The 16,475-nt window shown below is 43.5% G+C and overlaps 2 protein-coding genes across 2 annotated transcripts in view; one reads left to right on the top strand and one right to left on the bottom strand.

Annotated features, from left to right (window-relative positions):
- Positions 1-499: 499 nt before the first annotated feature.
- On the bottom strand, positions 500-16,023 carry UQCRC2 (ubiquinol-cytochrome c reductase core protein 2). The gene is made up of 14 exons (XM_070955307.1): positions 15,919-16,023; positions 13,393-13,476; positions 13,137-13,286; positions 11,988-12,052; positions 10,886-10,942; positions 10,606-10,730; positions 8,727-8,824; positions 8,095-8,152; positions 7,892-7,987; positions 5,614-5,813; positions 5,256-5,336; positions 3,882-3,958; positions 1,548-1,701; positions 500-724 (listed from the first exon to the last, which is right to left on the bottom strand). The coding sequence occupies exons 1-14, from the start codon at positions 15,952-15,954 to the stop codon at positions 641-643; spliced, it is 1,365 nt and encodes a 454-aa protein (XP_070811408.1). The 5' UTR covers positions 15,955-16,023; the 3' UTR covers positions 500-640.
- LOC139325457 (uncharacterized) overlaps positions 16,004-16,475 on the top strand; it is a 2,871-nt gene continuing 2,399 nt past the window's right edge. Inside the window, exon 1 of the mRNA XM_070955342.1 lies at positions 16,004-16,120. Within this exon, the coding sequence (XP_070811443.1) occupies positions 16,004-16,120 (117 nt within the window). The remainder of the gene's footprint in view (positions 16,121-16,475) is intronic.

The raw sequence follows: 16,475 nt of genomic DNA, 5'->3' as shown, positions 1-16,475 counted from the left end.
AGACAGGGGGGGCACCGCGTTGGACCTATGGCCCGGATTTTCGCTTGCACCCCTTATCCCTGAACTGAAAATCGGTTATCATGTGTGTGGAGATGTGAAAACCTGGCGTTTTTTGAAACTAGAAATGCTCTACTGTGGAGGAACCACCTTAGAAGAGAAGAAGAAACCTAGTTTTCTTACGGACAGTTTTTGGAAGCCGGCCTCTGGAGAATAATGGAAAGAGCTGCATTCAGCTGCCCTTCGCTTTTAGAGGTTAAGAATTTACTTCAAAATGATCACACTGATCTAAGTAAGTGCTTCTTCTTATATGCTATATAGAGAATTCTCTTTGAAATAGCTAACCCCAAAGCCCAAAGATCCAGCAGCTTTGTTTATACACCTTATGCTAGAACTCACTTCCTTAGTTTATTTATGTTTTTACAAGCCTTACCACCCGGTCCAACCAAAGCTGGCAAACTTCTGCAATCTAGTTTCTGAAGACAAAATGTTGGCCATTCCGTTGTTGTACGAGTTCTGCACTTTATTTGATGTATGTAAATAGACATGGAAATCTGTTAAGCCAAAGCACAGGGAAGAGCAATCAATCAATCCGTTTGCTTTGGGGTTCGCCTAACAACCGTAAACCCGTGTCTTTGTTTTCTTACAACTCGTCAGCAAAAGGGGTATTGGACAGGTTTCCCCGAGCGGTCATCGACTTCTTCCCACTGACAAACTTCTTAGCCGCCTGACAAAATAAAAGCAGGAGGTTTGGTTGGTAAACATATTGAACAATTAGCCTGTTTCTTTTAAAATACGCTCTTTTAAGTTTTAAAATTACAGGTGGTCCTTGACTTACAATTACAAGTGGGACCAGAATTTCCTTTGCTAAGCAAGGCAGTTGTTAAATGAGCCACATTCAATTTTGCAACTTTTTTTTTTTTTTTTTGCCGTGGTAGGTAAGAAAACCACAGCAGCTGTTTAAGTGAACCATGCAGTCATGAAGTGATCTGGCAAATCCCCTCACCAACTCTGTTGGAAGCCAGCTAGGAAGGGTTGCAAATAGTGATCACATGACCCAGGCATATTGGGACCGTTAAGTGCAAAGACTGCTCATATCCCATTTTTCAGAGTGATTGTTAACTTTATTGTAAGCGAATGGTTGTAAATCGAGGACTACTTGTAGAGAGGCAGTCTTTCTGACATAAAAGCGACTAATGCTAACTTATTTCTATCCTCTTTTCTGTTAAAACAGGTCTCCAAAGACCATTAACATGGATGAAAACTAGACGCAAATACACTTCGGAGTGTGCAAATTAATCACAGGCACCAGCCTAATATAGCTGCAATTGGCTTTATGGGATCTCTGAGCAAACTCTGTCCCTCAGCACTGAAGATGGGGGTACCCGTGATTCAGGATTCAGTCCCAGATATCGGGATTGCTGATCCTTTTATGAAGGAAATCATTAAGATCCCAGAAGTGCCCCCCCAAATTCCTACCTACTAAACACAGAAACAGAAAACTGATTTCTGATCACATTATAATAATGACTGACCGGTGCCAGACTTACATTCACAACATCAGCAGTGGTTACAGAGTCAATCTGTTCAACCACGTGGGCCGGAGAGGTGTATGTCCCCAATGCTAACGCCTGGCTACCAATTTCATTCAGCAAACCTTCTGAAGACTCCACGGACATAAAAAAAGCTGCCTTCATTTGCTGCCTGTCAAGGAACGGGAGGGAAAGGAAGGTAAGAACAGCAGTCTGGTCGCAATTCATAAAAATGGCATATCTTCAATTTAAAGCAGGGGTATCCAGCCTTGTCAACGTTAAGATCCGTGGACTTCAACTCCCAGAATTCTGTAAATTAAAGTCGACAGGTCTTAACATTGATGTTATGGCCCGCCAGCAGAGTCGGACAGTGAGGTGCTTGGGGAGTAACGTGGGCCAGTCCTGGAGTCTGAGGAAGGGCTTGGACGAGGGCTCCGAGTCGGAGGCAGAGTGGGGGCCAAGGCCATCTGGTAGATCTTTGTTGCCTCCGGAGTCTGACATCAGTGAGGCAGAAGAACAGCGTGAGCCTGTTCCCAGTGTGCGCATGTGCAGAGCTGCCAGGAGACAGGAACAATTAAGAAAACAGGGATTTGGGAGTAAGGCTTGGAGATGATTGGCCCCTCCCATAAGACATAGAAGAGAAGCAAACGGGACATGAGCTTTTGCAGGAAGCAATTAGTTCATCTGGTCGGTAAAAGCTCTGTTTGACTCTGTGCTAAGTTTGGCCTTGCCCTCTGTGTGGCAATTAGTGCTCTGGCAGCATTCCAAGGAAGATAAGGTGGGTGTTTGTAAACACTCCCCTGATAGACTGCTTGAGAAGCCTTTCAGACTGGGAATGACAATAATTCACAGCCTTTTGAATTAAAGAGGTTTGCCGAGACTAGGTTTGTGCTGTTTATTTTCTAAGGAAGCCTAGGTCAGAACAATTGACAAGGCTGGACACCCCAATACAAAGCTACTGCATTTTAATGAGTTAGGATTAAGACAATTTCCACAGAAAAGTGACAAAACGTTGGTTGATTTTTACAAGTTAGGATCGTCAATTAAGGGAAAAGGCTTGAGTCTTTTACTCAATGCAAAAAAAAAAAAAAATGCCTTCCATAATGTGCAGGGTTCTCTTACTAATGTCTAATGGCACAAAGAATTGGGACCATCCACCAGTTAACCAGAGTTTATAACCCAGTTTGATTCGTAAGCTTTTTAATGCATTAGTCGTACACTGCTGACGTTCTCAAAACTATGGTGTGAGGCTAGAGTAACTTGATCATGAATAAATACTGAAAGAATAAGAGGAAAATATGTGCTAAGGATAAAACTGAATATATTTCCAATTATTGTCACTTTGCTTTCGACAAACATTTACTCTGTATTGCAGTTGAATCCAAGATTACTCTAAAACGGCTGTCACTGTGGCATTAAGGAGATTCTCTAAGGAAAGCAACATGAGGAAAGTCATCTTGAGTAATTTCACTTATGCAACTGGGAACAAAAATAAGTTTCAATAAAATATCTCCAAGAGAAAAAAAATGCCATAAATCATGCACTTTGTAAAATCATGTAATAAATAATATATACGTACAAATAAATGTGTACAATCAGAATAAATAGATTTTGGATAACAGTGTTTTTGCTCCTTTTTTTAAAAAAAAAAAAAGATTCAACTGATTGCAAATACGACAAGTTAACCGTTTTGCCACTTATTTCCTCTGGACTGACAGAGCAATGGCTAAGAATCTCAAACAGACAATGCTCTTGAGACACCAGGAAGTTCTGCATTTAACCAGGTTGGTGCAGTCGTTAAGGTGCCAGCCCCAGAAACCAGGAGACTGTGAGTTCTAGTCCTGCCTTAGGCAAAAAGCCAGCCTGGGTGATTTTGGGTCAATCACCAGGAGGTGGTGAGTTTGAGTCCCATTTTAGCCATGAAAGCTGCTGGCTGGGCAACTTCGGGCCAGTTCCTTTCTCTCGGCCTAACCCATACCTCACAAGGTGGATGTGGAGGGAACTAGGAGGAAAGAATATTCATCGTGGATTACTTATGAATTAATTAAGGAATAAAACTCAAACAAACAAACAAATACATAATAAAAACCATGTGCTCTATCTCGGTTACAACCTTGCTTCTGGCTACCACTTTATTGTTCATTTTGGATGATGAACAAGTTTCGCACATACAGAAAGCTACGATTTTTTTTTTCTAGCTGAATAAAGTTTTAATAGACCCAGAGAATTATATTACACATAGCCATACCTGGTAGTCAAGAAAACTTAACAGAAAGAAGGAGCCACAATATTTTTGGAGAGTTAACAAATCACTGTATAACCAAACAATCTTGGGGTGGGGGGAAAACTTACTTGGCTCTTTTCAGTTCTTCATCAGTAACTCCACCCTCGGAAACCGCCTTCACTTGATTCAAAGCAGCTTTGATTACCTTTAATACAACCATTATATATATAAAATATGTTACTTTTGGTTGCAGTAACTGGAGGTACTCCACCCTCAAAGACATCCATTTTTTCCCCCCTTAACATCCCTCTCAAAAGAGTTGCACATTTTGGCACGCCCACCCCGAGAACGGTTGTGGTCCACTGGCAGCCTGCGGAGCTGGCAGCAGAGTCGGGCAGTGAGGAGACTGGGAAGGAACATGGGCCAATCCTGGAGTCTGGGGAAGGCTCGGACGAGGGCTCTGCGTCGGAGGCAGAGAAAGGGTCATCTGGGAGGTATGTGCTGCCTCCGGAACCTCCAGAGTCGGACCTCGGCGAGGCAGAGGAACAGGGGAGCCTGTTCCCAGCGTGCGCATGCGCAGAGCTGCCAGAAGGCAAAATCAGTTAAAACAAAAGGGACGACTCGGGAGTAGGGCTTGGAGGTGGTTGGCCCCTCCCATAAGACTTAAAAGAGGAACAAAGGCACGTGGGCCTTTGCAGGAAGCAATGTTGTTAATTCTGTTCATTTTAAAGTCTGGAGCTCTGTTTGATTCTGGACTCCGTGTGGCTTTGCAAATTACCGTATTTTTCGGAGTATAAGACACACCTTTCCCCCCCCTAAAAGGGGGTGAAAATTTAGGTGAAAATGTAGCCCCGTCCACCCACTGGCCCCCACCCTTTGGCCTCTGCCTCCCAGCAGTTACCTCCTTGCAGCAAACAGCAAGAAAAACCAGCTCCTTTCAGCTTCAGAACAGCTTAATTAGCACGAGTTGATTAGATCGGCCTCTTGACTCTCAGCTGTTTTGCTCTCAGCTGTTTTGCATGGGCCTCTGCTGCTTGCTACAAGGAAGAAAATTGCTGGAGCAGATTTTTTTCCTCCTTGTGCTAATCAAGCTATGCTGAAAACGAAAATGAAAGTAAAGCAGGCTGTTTGCTGTTTGCTAGAAGGAGGCAAAATTGCTCAGGGGCAGAGGGAGATTTCTTTTTCTTCTTTTCCTCCCCAAAAAAGGTAGGTGCGTCTTATACTCCGAAAAATAAGGCAGGTCTTTGGCAGCATGTCAAGGGAGATAAAGGTGGGTGATTATCAGCCTTATCCTGAAGGACTCTTTACAACTATTTGGGACTCATCTGTGAATGAACAGAATTCACAGCTGTTGCAATAAAAGAAGTTTTTGGGACTACTCGTGTGTTTTACTGATTCGGGAAGCCTAGCTCAGAACAAGAACGTACTTGCGAGTGCAAGCAATTCACAAGCCCTCGTGGGGAGGGGAAGGTTCTAGAATTACATCAACCCTGATAACTTACTTCCCTGGTGACTGAGGCTTGAGAGATGGTGTATATGCCGAAAAGTCCAGAATCAGAGTAATTCGCATTGAATGCTGTTACCTGCAATAGAAGGCTGCTTTAGTTAGCATATTCTAGCATATTATTTTATTTCCAGTATAACCTATTTTGAATGCTGCAAACTGCTAGGAGTTAAGGTGCAGCATCTGCTTACAAACTTAAGATTCTCACTTCGTGAAACCTAGGCAAATTAATTTTATGGACTTTAGTTGAGGAATCTCTTCCTTTTCCGAAGGAGAAGAGCAAGTTTCTTTTATAATTGGTTCCTCTATTGTTTATGAGGAGTTTAGAAGATGCAGCTATTCCTGTAGGTGCTTACATCAAAGGGCAGGGGAGTTGTCTTTGTAATCTCCTGGACAAGTTTGCTGGTAATCCTGCTTCCTCTCTTAATGAGAGATTCTGCTCCAAGGATATTTTGAAGGACGCTAAATGCGTTCATTTCCGCGCTTCCAACAGCTGCTCCCTCTGCTACTACAATCGCGTGGACGAGGTTATCGCGGTGCGGTTCTCGCGTTTCACCTTAAGGGAAGAGGAGAAATTAGTCTAGATTTAAGTACGCCAAAGATATGAACACTGATTGCTCGGTGGCGACACTGATTTTCACCAACTCCTCTCTCCCCTAAGCATTCTAGGAAATAGCAAACATTTGCTAGATCAGGGGTCAGCAACCTGCGGCTCTGGAGACGCATGTGGCTCTTTCACCCCTTTGCTGCAGCTCCGTCACTCAAAATATGCGTCACAACCGCCAATGTGTGATACCTGCCGGCACACGATTTATTGACCAACCCCTGGTAGGCCAACCATGGATAAATGTAAGAAAAGAAAAGTTTCAGAAGAAAACAGAATGTTTAATTCAACTACATATGCTAGTTTTGTGGTCGCTCAAGAAATCGTCAGGCATAGGAAGGGTTTTGTGGCTCCCGGTGTTTTCTTTTCTGTGGGAAATGAGTCCAAATGGCTCTTTTGAGTGTTTAAGGTTGCAGACCCCTGTGCTAGATCAACATCTCTTAGAAACAGGGGTTCACCCTAAGGGAGTGGTGCTATTAGGGTTTGGCGAAATTCCTGGTTCATTCAGGAGCACTGAACACCAATGCAAAGCAAGGCTGTTAATCTTATACAGGTAGTCCTTGAAATACAACCGTAATGGAGCCTGGCCCTTACGGTATGTCGTGACTGTAAAACAAATAGGTCACATGATCAACCCAATTTTGTGACCTTTTTTTGGCAGCAGCCGTAAATCAAAGTCGGCCCTTAAATGAATCAATGGTTTATTATGGGTTGTGGTTTTGTATAAAGATAAATGCCAGTTTTCTGCAAAACGGTCGTTAAAAAAATGGGCCCCCTGACCATCGGAGGCGGCAATTGGCTGTCGATGTTGGCCAAGTGCCCGAAGTTCAGTCATGTGACCACAGAGCGAGGCTCAACTTTTAGAATTTTGAATCTGGGTTGCAAATCCCTTTTAGGCAGGTAGTAAATTTGAACGGACGTTAAGTGACAAGTCGTAAGTTGAGGGCTACCCCTATTCTTGTGACAGGTTATAAATTCCTCGAGAAATAACCTAGGGGGTGGGTTCATGGCATTTTTACCTTTTGAAAAGCTACACCTGTGCTTGCAGTAGTTCCGTAATAAAAGATCTAAGAACAGGTACCCCGTTTCCTCAAAAATAAGATCCAACCGGAAAATAAGTCCTAGCATGATTTTTCAGAATACTCATAATATAAGCCCTACCCGCAAAATAAACCCCAGTTAAGACTGTAATGAGCCTTGGCAGTACAGTGGTCTAAGGCACCCTGTTATTAAGACCAGCTGCCTGCAATTACTGCAGGTTCGAATCTCGCCAAGGCTCAAGGTTGACTCAGCCTTCCATCCTTTCTAAGGTAGGTAAATTGAGGACCCAGTTGTGGGGGCAATAAGCTGAATTTGTATAAATATACAAAAGGATGAAGGCTATTTCTTAGCGCATTGTAAGCCGACCTGAGTCTCCGGAGAAGGGCAGCATATAAATCAAATTAAAAAAAAAACAACAACTGTCAGCCGGATGGATGCATTTAGTACCGTATTTCCCCAAAAATAAGACCTAACCAGAAAATAAACCCCAATGCGTCTTTTGAAGCAAAAATTAATATAAGACCCTGTCTTATTTTCGGGGGGAAACACGTAAGTCCTCAACTTACGACAATGGAGCCCAACATTTATGTTGCTAAGCGAGACATTTGTTCAATGAGTTTCGCCCCGTTTTACAACTTTTGTTAAACGAATCACTGAAGGTGTTAATAATTACATGGTTAAGGGAATCCAGCTTCCCTAATTGGTTTTGCTTGTCAGAAGGTCGCAAAAGGGGGTCACAACCGTCATAAATATGAGTCGGTTGCCAAGTGTCTGAATTTTGATCATCTGACCATGAGGATGCTGTAACGGTCGGAAGTGTGAAAAACAATAGTTAAGTCTTTCTGCAGCGCCGTTGTAACTTCGAGTGTTCACTAAATGATCAGTTGTAAATCGGGGACTACCTGGATTTGGCAAATATTCCCAGCAATCTCAGAACGCTAAAAAAAGACACTTCATGAGCAAAGCCAAGGTAAAAAACTGCAACTTACCTCCACGATATTTGGCTTTTTCACCAGCCATGCCAGCTCCACTGCGAATGTTAAGGAACTGTTCTCCAACCTGCTTTAGGTCGGCGTGGCTGACACCTGCAAGACGACACCCGAGTCAGAAGGAGAACACCCCGAAATGATAAAGAGTGTTGTCTTTAACGGAATTCAGCATGGCACAAAACAAGAAATGGCAGATTACCTACCGAGTCCCACTAAGGCCATGCGTCCACTTGTGAAATTGTTCTGGACATACTCATGCAACTGCGATAAAGAAAGAGATTAAAAGTCTTCAATCATTGTCATCTTCTTCTTTTAACAACCCCATAATCCCTTGCGGGGTGGAGTCTGAACAACTGAATGGAGCTAGCAGAGTTGTTTGAATGGCCGGATGCCTTTCCTGTCGCCAGTGCGGAGTTTTGTTCAGTAGATATATTTTCAGTGTGCCCAGAGACAGAAATATCAGCCTCTACCTAGGACTGAACTCACAGCCTCCTGATTGTGAGGCGAGAGCTCCACCTCCAGGCCACCGCACCACTCCTCTTCAAAAGAGTTTATATGTAACTAAAACTATTGTACATCACTTTTTTTCAGTACTGCTGTAATGTGGAACAGTTGCTGTAACTTGGAACAGTTGTTGAGAACTATCTGTACTTTGCTGTTTTATTTAATCCCTCTTAAAGACTACTGAGCTGATACTCATTATCACATTTTATCCTAGTGAATTCTGCTAACCAATCCTTCAAGATTTGAAGCCCTGCCTTGCCCGAATCTATGGATGAACAAAGCCGAGCGTCTCCAGGTATCACCGCTGTAAAAGTACCATTCAGATTCTTGCCTGTTCTGATGTAATTTTGCCAATCATGAAATCCGGACAATACAAAGAATTAGCCAGGGCATTTCGGTAAGCTGCTGCGTGCAAATTCTCCAGAACACCTAGGCAAAACAGAAGGGAGCACTTTAATTGATTATGAAGCAGGTCAAATGACTCTTCCCACCCGCCCACCCACATTTTAATTGTGTGCACTGCCCATAGTCATCAGCGTGAGATGAGCAGCTATATTAATGCAATCAATTAATTAAAACTTGGACCACACGTTTTCTTAATAGTTTTTATCCCAGAGCTATAATTGCACTCAACAACGAACTAAAGGGCCACCATCAGTGAACTGTTGGACAGCATTACTTGGTCTGTTGTGTGGATGTTTGGGTGGTTTAGGGGTGGTGAATTGTGGTGGGTGGGAGGTGTTTGGGGATTGTTATGTGTGTTGGACCTGGTCTTTGGGTGTTAAGTGAATTTCGTTGTATGGGTATACTGTGTATACATGTGCAATGACAATTATCATCATCATCATCAATAAAATAAATAAAATCTGTATCCAAGTTGTGTTCTATCAAAACAAAACTCCTGTTACTACATATACCATTTTCTCTCAACTCAGTGACAGGATTTTCTTTCTAATAAAAAAGTAGAAATGAACACTTCCAAGTGTAGTAAAAGAGCCTGTAGTACAGTGGAATAATGCACTATTAACATCTGCTGCTTGCAATTACTGCAAGTTCGAATCTCTCCAAGGCTCAAGGTTGACTCAGCCTTCCATCCTTTCAAAGGTAGGTGAAATGAGGACCCAGTTTGTGGGGGCAATAAGCTGACTTTGTATAAATATACAAAAGTATGAAGGCTATTGCTTAACGCATTGTAAGCCGCCCTGAGTCTCCGGAGAAGGGCGGCATATAAATGAAATAAAAAAAAAAAAAGTGCTTAACCAATCAGCAAAGGCATAAATTACTGATGTTGACTGGAAGTTAGTGGTTCTTAACCTTGCCTGTAGGTAATTAGTGACGGGGGCCAACCCACACTCAAGTCTCTTTATCATAGGAAGGAATAAGAATTGTTGAGCAACTACACTCACAGAGAGCACAATGATTTTATTTATTTATTATTTATTTATTTTATTAGTTCGATTTATATGCCGCCCTTCTCCGGAGACTCAGGGCGGCTTACAATGCATTAAGCAATAGCCTTCATTCTTTTGTATATACCTGCTTAGTAGGGCTTTTGGCCCCCCCAAGCGGTGTTCTTTTTTATACAAAGTCATCTTATTGCCCCCACAATCCGGGTCCTCATTTTACCTACCTCGAAAGGATGGAAGGCTGAGTCAACCTTGAGCCTGGTGAGATTCGAACTTGCAGTAATTGCAGGCAGCTGGCAACTAAGTGTTACTTTAACAGCACTTATTCCACTGTGCCACCAGGCTCTTATAACCTTGCTCTTATAATTCTTATAATTTTGAACCTAGACTTAATAGGCCTCTTTCAAAACATATTCGGAACCCTGTTGTAGTAACGAGCAAGTCATGTAGATTAAAAATAAAAATAAGAATGACAGACCGCCTGCGGCCTAAATCTAAAAAAGAACAATTTGTCAGACTTTTGTATGAATTCTGCAATGTTCCCTATCAGTCTAAAACATGATTCTCCAAAAGTTATAAAGCCCACAAGTCTTAAAAAGCTGCCAGGTTTGGAGACCCTTGGTCTAAAAGAGCAGGAGATAAGAGGAAAGCAAAAGAATGGAATTGGAAGAATGAGAGGGATGGACTCCCCTGTGTTCAGCAGGCAGTAATTGATCGCTGACAAAACAGAGTTGTGGCAGGGAAATTTCCCCATCCATTTTAAAGAACTATAGCCAAGTAACTTAAAAAAACAACACCACTTACGGGTCTGGGGGATGTGAAAGGCAATTTCCTTGTCAGTTTTTAAACGGGTAGTGAGTTCCGATACTTCCCACGGCCTGAATTCCGGAGCAGTAGTGACATTTATTAAATATTCCAGCACAGTATCACTAAATAAAGCAAGCAAAGAAAACTCACGATGTATTTTTCTTTTTTTTTTTTCAACAGAAAAACTATTAGTACAAAAATGTTCCACAATTTTATCAAGGAGAATGCTCACTGAATGAATTGGAAAAAGGGATTTGTTACACAGCTAAATGCTTACATGTAATCACGCAGACACTCAACGGAGTAAACCATGTTCTCCCGGGTAGCAGTCACACTAGAAAAAGGAAGAACAAAAACACAGAACTTGCAGAAGAGAAAATACATTGGAAATATCTGCAATCTAGCATTTGCCACATTGTGGAATGAATGAATGAATGAATGAATGAATGGTTCATTCATTCACTAGTATTTAAGTGAGATTATCAAACCAACATTCTAGCTTCGTGATGGCGAACCTATGGCATGCTGAGTTCAAGGTTGACTCAGCCTTCCATCCTTCCGAGGTAGGTAAAATGAGGATCCAGATTGTGGGGGCAATAAGCTGACTTTATATAAAAAAGAATACTGCTTAGGGGGAGCCAAAAGCCCTACTAAGCAGGTATATACAAAAGTAGGAAGGCTATTGCTTAACGCATTGTAAGCCACCCTGAGTCTCCGGAGAAGGGCGGCGTATAAATCGAATCAATCAATCAATCAATCAATCAATCAATCAATCAATCAATCAATAAATGCGTGCCAGAAGTGGGCATGCGCACGGGAGCCAGAGCGTTAAAAAAATGGTCTGAAAATGGCCCGAAAAATGGCCAACATCGGCCAAAAAACAGGCCGTTTTTTGGGCCATTTTCAGGCTGTTTTTCAGGCTGAAAAAATGACCCAAAAAACAGGCATGTATGCGCCAGCCAACTGGTCTTCGGGTTGCTGGTGCTCCGGCATGCATACATGCACACGTGTTCCAGTTTGGATACTCGGTGCCGAAAAGGTTCACCATCACTGGTCTAACTCTTACAACTTGCCTATCTTCCATTACACTTGAGAAAATAGTTGTGGAAAAGAAATCAAATCCAAAAAATCTTTATGATCGGCTCAATTTTGATTATTAAATATGAAAGGCTTCCAGATTTTCTCTTCGTTTGAAGCCTTCGCTGCTTTCAGTTGCCCTGCCATGAGCTATTCAAATTCCTTAGCAGTTTATTTGATAAAAGGCGAAACTCAAACATAGGCCTTCTCAATAAAAAGAAGCACCTTGTGAGCAAACCGCTCGTGAGAATCCCTTTCCCCAAACCCTTCAAAAAAAAAGAGGCAAACCTTTGATAACAAACCTGAGATTAGCAGCAACACTATCAATGCCCGTGACGATCTTAAAGGAAGAAGCTCCCTTTGTGGTCTGATGGAAGAAGGGGACAAAGGGTTTAAGATTCTGAGCTGTAACTATCAAGGCAGAGGGCAGCCATAAAGAAATGTGACTTTGCCATTGTGCATTTTATAACTAGGCACACTGAATCAATCTCATTTCTTCCAGCTATTTAGCTTATAAATGGGCAGGATGGAGAAAGATGAGGCCAAGCAAAGGAGAATTGAGCTAACTGATTGATATTTTTTGGAAATTCCAAAGTCCTAGAGCCTGTGCATCCTAACAGCACTATTAAGAGAGTCACAGTTTTCAAATCCTGCCCTGTGCCTCTTGTTCTCCCACTCTGATGGCAAAATATGGTAAAATATGAAGGGACATAAAGATTAGATAAATTCACTGATTGAAAACTGCACCTGTCAACAATATTAATGTTGTCTGAAGGAAGGCAAACTTGGGTACCAGTACTATACAATGCTGAAATGTTAAGATTACTTAAATGGCAAAAATGGCCCTACGATGTTTGGTTTTAAGCATCTTAAATTAATCCATAACTGTAGTTTATTCACCTTATGCGGAAATTAACCCTGCTCTAGTGTGTTAAGCGAAACCATTCATCGTATTGTCAAGACTTATTTCCAAATTATTAAACGATCAGATAATATCAGCCCACTGCACTTCAAAGCTTCTAATTTTGGAAGCCAATCGCTGGGGAGAATTTGATAGCCATCTCAGACAACTGATTTGGCTAACTGGGTCATTCTATATCAGGGCTCCCCAACCCCCGGTTGACAGACAAGCACTAGGCCGGGGCATGGCCAAAACCGGACCGTGGGATGCAGGCAGTACATGAGACTACACCCCATTCGGTCTGCAAAAACCCTTCTCTCCATGGAACTGGTCCTTGGTGCAGAAAAGATTGGGGACTGCTGTTCTATACTCTTTCTCTTTTGGCCATTTTTTTTAATACTGGGGGAAAAAAAGATTCTTTTATAATTCTATCTGGACTTTTCTCCGCTGCCCGACTGATTCTCCAACCTCAAATTCCTGTTTGGTGCATTCGACTTTAATCATCTGAAAGGTTATTTTCTAAAAGTAAATGAAAAACAGAGCATCTCACCAGGCTGGTTGCAAGACGGAGCAGATGCGACGTTCCCAGATTGCTGGAAGTTTCATATCTACTGCCTGCTTTAATGAAGAGACCAATGCTAGAAACTGGACAATAGTTTTCCAAAGAGGCAATCATCAAGCCACTTGATAATTTTGTAATCTGCATTTAGGAAAAAAGAGATCTCAGTCCATGCAAGACTCGTGTGACTCTAACCGTTAACCAAAATGTCAACATGCAAAGCATACTCCTTCAAGTTCAGACTGACCTCAAGTTCCTCGGGGGGCAGCTGCACGCGAGGTGGTGCAGAGCCTTTAACTTTGGCTGCAGCCTGGACAGAATAAAACCTCTTCTGTAAAGAGAGTATAAACGTGAGATAAATTTAGGGGTGTATCTATGTACGTGTGTGTATGTTAACAGCACTGCATGATGTCATTCTTGCCACATGACCACGGAAGTATCTTCTGATACTTGCCACATGACCATGGAAGTATCTTCAAGGCCATTGAGCACTGGCTCAATGGCCTTGAAATGGAGATCAGCACCACCCCCTACAGTCAGGAATGACTAGTGGAGTAAAATCTGCAGGGACACCTTTACCATTATATATATGTGTGTTTGTGGGTGGATATTATCTGTCTATCTACATCTATCCATCTATCTATCTATCAACCTACCTATCTCTATCAATCTACATCTATCTATCCATCTATATCCATCCATCACCTACTTCTCTCAATCTATCTGTCAATCTACAGCTATCTATCCATCCATCCATCCATCTACATCTATCACCCACTTCCATCAGTCTACCTCTGTCAATCTACGTCTACCTACCTACATCCATCCATCCATCCACATCAATCTACCTACATCAATCTACATCTATCCATTCACCTACCTACCTAATATTCATTTATCCAGCCATCTCCATACCTACTTCTATCTACCTTTGTCAATCTACATATATCTATCTATCTACCTACCTAGCCACATCAATCTACCTACGTCAATCTACATCTGTCTGTCAGTCTGCCCACCCACCCACCTATCAAAATGATCAGGACATCCAATGTGTATGCTGTCCACATATAAAAAAACAGTTTTGCTTCATTTCTCCTGGCAAAACATATTTGATTCAAAAACAGGGAGTTTTAAACACCCATTTCTCCTGCAAGACATTATTTCCTTTATAGAGTTCCAGGTTGGCACAGAACAGTCAATGTGGCCACGCTGACAATATAAAGACCAAAATGGGCTTGAAGTGCCAGTCCTCTTGCAGCGTAGTTCTTCCTCCGCTTGTACGTCCTCTGAATGACATTCACCCATCTACAGTAGTGCCCAAAATTGTGGAAACCTTTTGGGAAAAGTGTATATTCTAAAACTAGCTAATAACATCACTTTTTTTTCTGGAGTAGTACTATAAAATTATATATCAATGGAAAGATGATTTAATCAAGAATGTAATGCAATAACTTTTATGAAGGATTTGCTATAATAGCAGTGACAGTATAAAGAAAAGGGAAACACATAGAAAAAATGAGATATACAAAAATGATCCCCATAGAAAAATCGAGATATACAAAAATTATCCCCATGTCAGTTAATGCTTACTTGAGTAACCTTTAGCGTGAATTACAACCTTACAATGTCTTCCCATGGAGTGAACCAAGTCTTTTAGTTCTGCAGCTGTTCTAATGTGAAACCAAGATTGAATGATGGCTTCTATTAACTGGGGTTTATTGCTGGGTCGCTCTTGACTAACAAGTTTCTTTATTTGGCTCCATAGATTTTCCATTGGGTTAACGCTGTGGTAAAATCCAATTTTTTTTTATTACCGGTTCTGTGGGCGTGGCTTGGTGGCCGTGCCAGGGGAAGGATACTGCAAAATCCCCATTCCCTCCCCACTCTTGGGTGGAAGGATACTGCAAAATCCCCATTCCCTCCCCACTCTTGGGTGGAAGGATACTGCAAAATCCCCATTCCCTCCCCACTCTTGGGTGGAAGGATACTGCAAAATCCCCATTCCCTCCCCACTCCTGGGGGGAAGTATACTGCAAAATCCCCATTCCCTCCCCACTCCTGGGGGAAGGATGTTGCAAAATCCCTATTCCCACCCCACTCCTGGGGGAAGGATGTTGCAAAATCCCCATTGCCACCCCACTCCGGGGGGAAGGATACTGCAAAATCCCCATTCCCTCCCCACTCCTGGGGGAAGGATGTTGCAAAATCCCCATTGCCACCCCACTCCTGGGGGGAAGGATACTGCAAAATCCCCATTCCCTCCCCACTCCTGGGGGAAGGATGTTGCAAAATCCCCATTGCCACCCCACTCCTGGGGGGAAGGATACTGCAAAATCCCCATTCCCTCCCCACTCCTGGGGGAAGGATGTTGCAAAATCCCCATTGCCACCCCACTCCTGGGGGGAAGGATACTGCAAAATCCCCATTCCCTCCCCACTCCTGGGGGAAGGATGTTGCAAAATCCCCATTGCCACCCCACTCTTGGGTGGAAGGATACTGCTTTCAACCTGCAGGGATTCCTCCTCTCGCCCACGCAGGCAGAGCCCGGCGACCCCTCGACCTCCCTGCAGCCTCAGCCAGGACTGCCAAAGCAGGGCCCGGCCTCAGGCCCCCCAAAAGACCTTCGGTTCTCCCTCAACCGGCTTCCTTCGCTGCAAGGACCCGCTCAAGGTCGCTTCCACCCCCGGGAAAGGCGGGGAATCCCAGGCCCCGGGTCCCCTTCCCGGGTTGGCCGCTCCGCCTCCCTACCCGGCCGGCTAAACTGACTCACGGGGATGCATCGCGCCAGCACCAGAAGGGGCTTCATCGCCGCCGAGGCCGCCTAAGCTCCGACCCTCCCCGGGAAGGAAACCAAGATGGCCGCGGCGGAAGCGACAAGCGGAAACGGTCGGGACTTCCCAGCCTGCCCCGCGCGCCCTCCCTTCCTCCCTTCGTCTCTAACGCAGAACCATAGAGCTTGGGGACGTTCGAAGGTGACGTGGGGTTTTCTAACGGGGAGTCGGTTGGGCTAGAGCGTCCCGGTTTTGAATCGAAGGGAGAGCAACGAGTCCCGGCAAGAACGTCCGGTTAAGGCGGGCAGACGGGCGGACTTCTCCCATTAGGCGGGGCGTTGGAAAGGACTCCTGCCCCGCCCCCTCCTTTAAAGCCCCGCCCCCTCCTTTAAAGCCCCGCCCAGGTAATAAGGATTTTTTTTTCCTGTTCTCATTTTTTAAAGCGATCGCGAGACCCGTTTTAAGAAAGGGGATATTTAACAGGAGCAAGAGTCGGAAGGGACCTTTGGAGGTCATCTAGTCCAACCCCCTGCTCCCTACCTGTCCTAGGATTCGA

Source organism: Pituophis catenifer, unplaced genomic scaffold (genome assembly GCF_029215685.1).
Source record: "Pituophis catenifer annectens isolate HBS135680 unplaced genomic scaffold, rPitCat1.0.hap2 SCAF_16, whole genome shotgun sequence".
Lineage (NCBI taxonomy): Eukaryota > Metazoa > Chordata > Lepidosauria > Squamata > Colubridae > Pituophis > Pituophis catenifer.
This window is presented reverse-complemented; position numbering and strand designations above follow the sequence as displayed.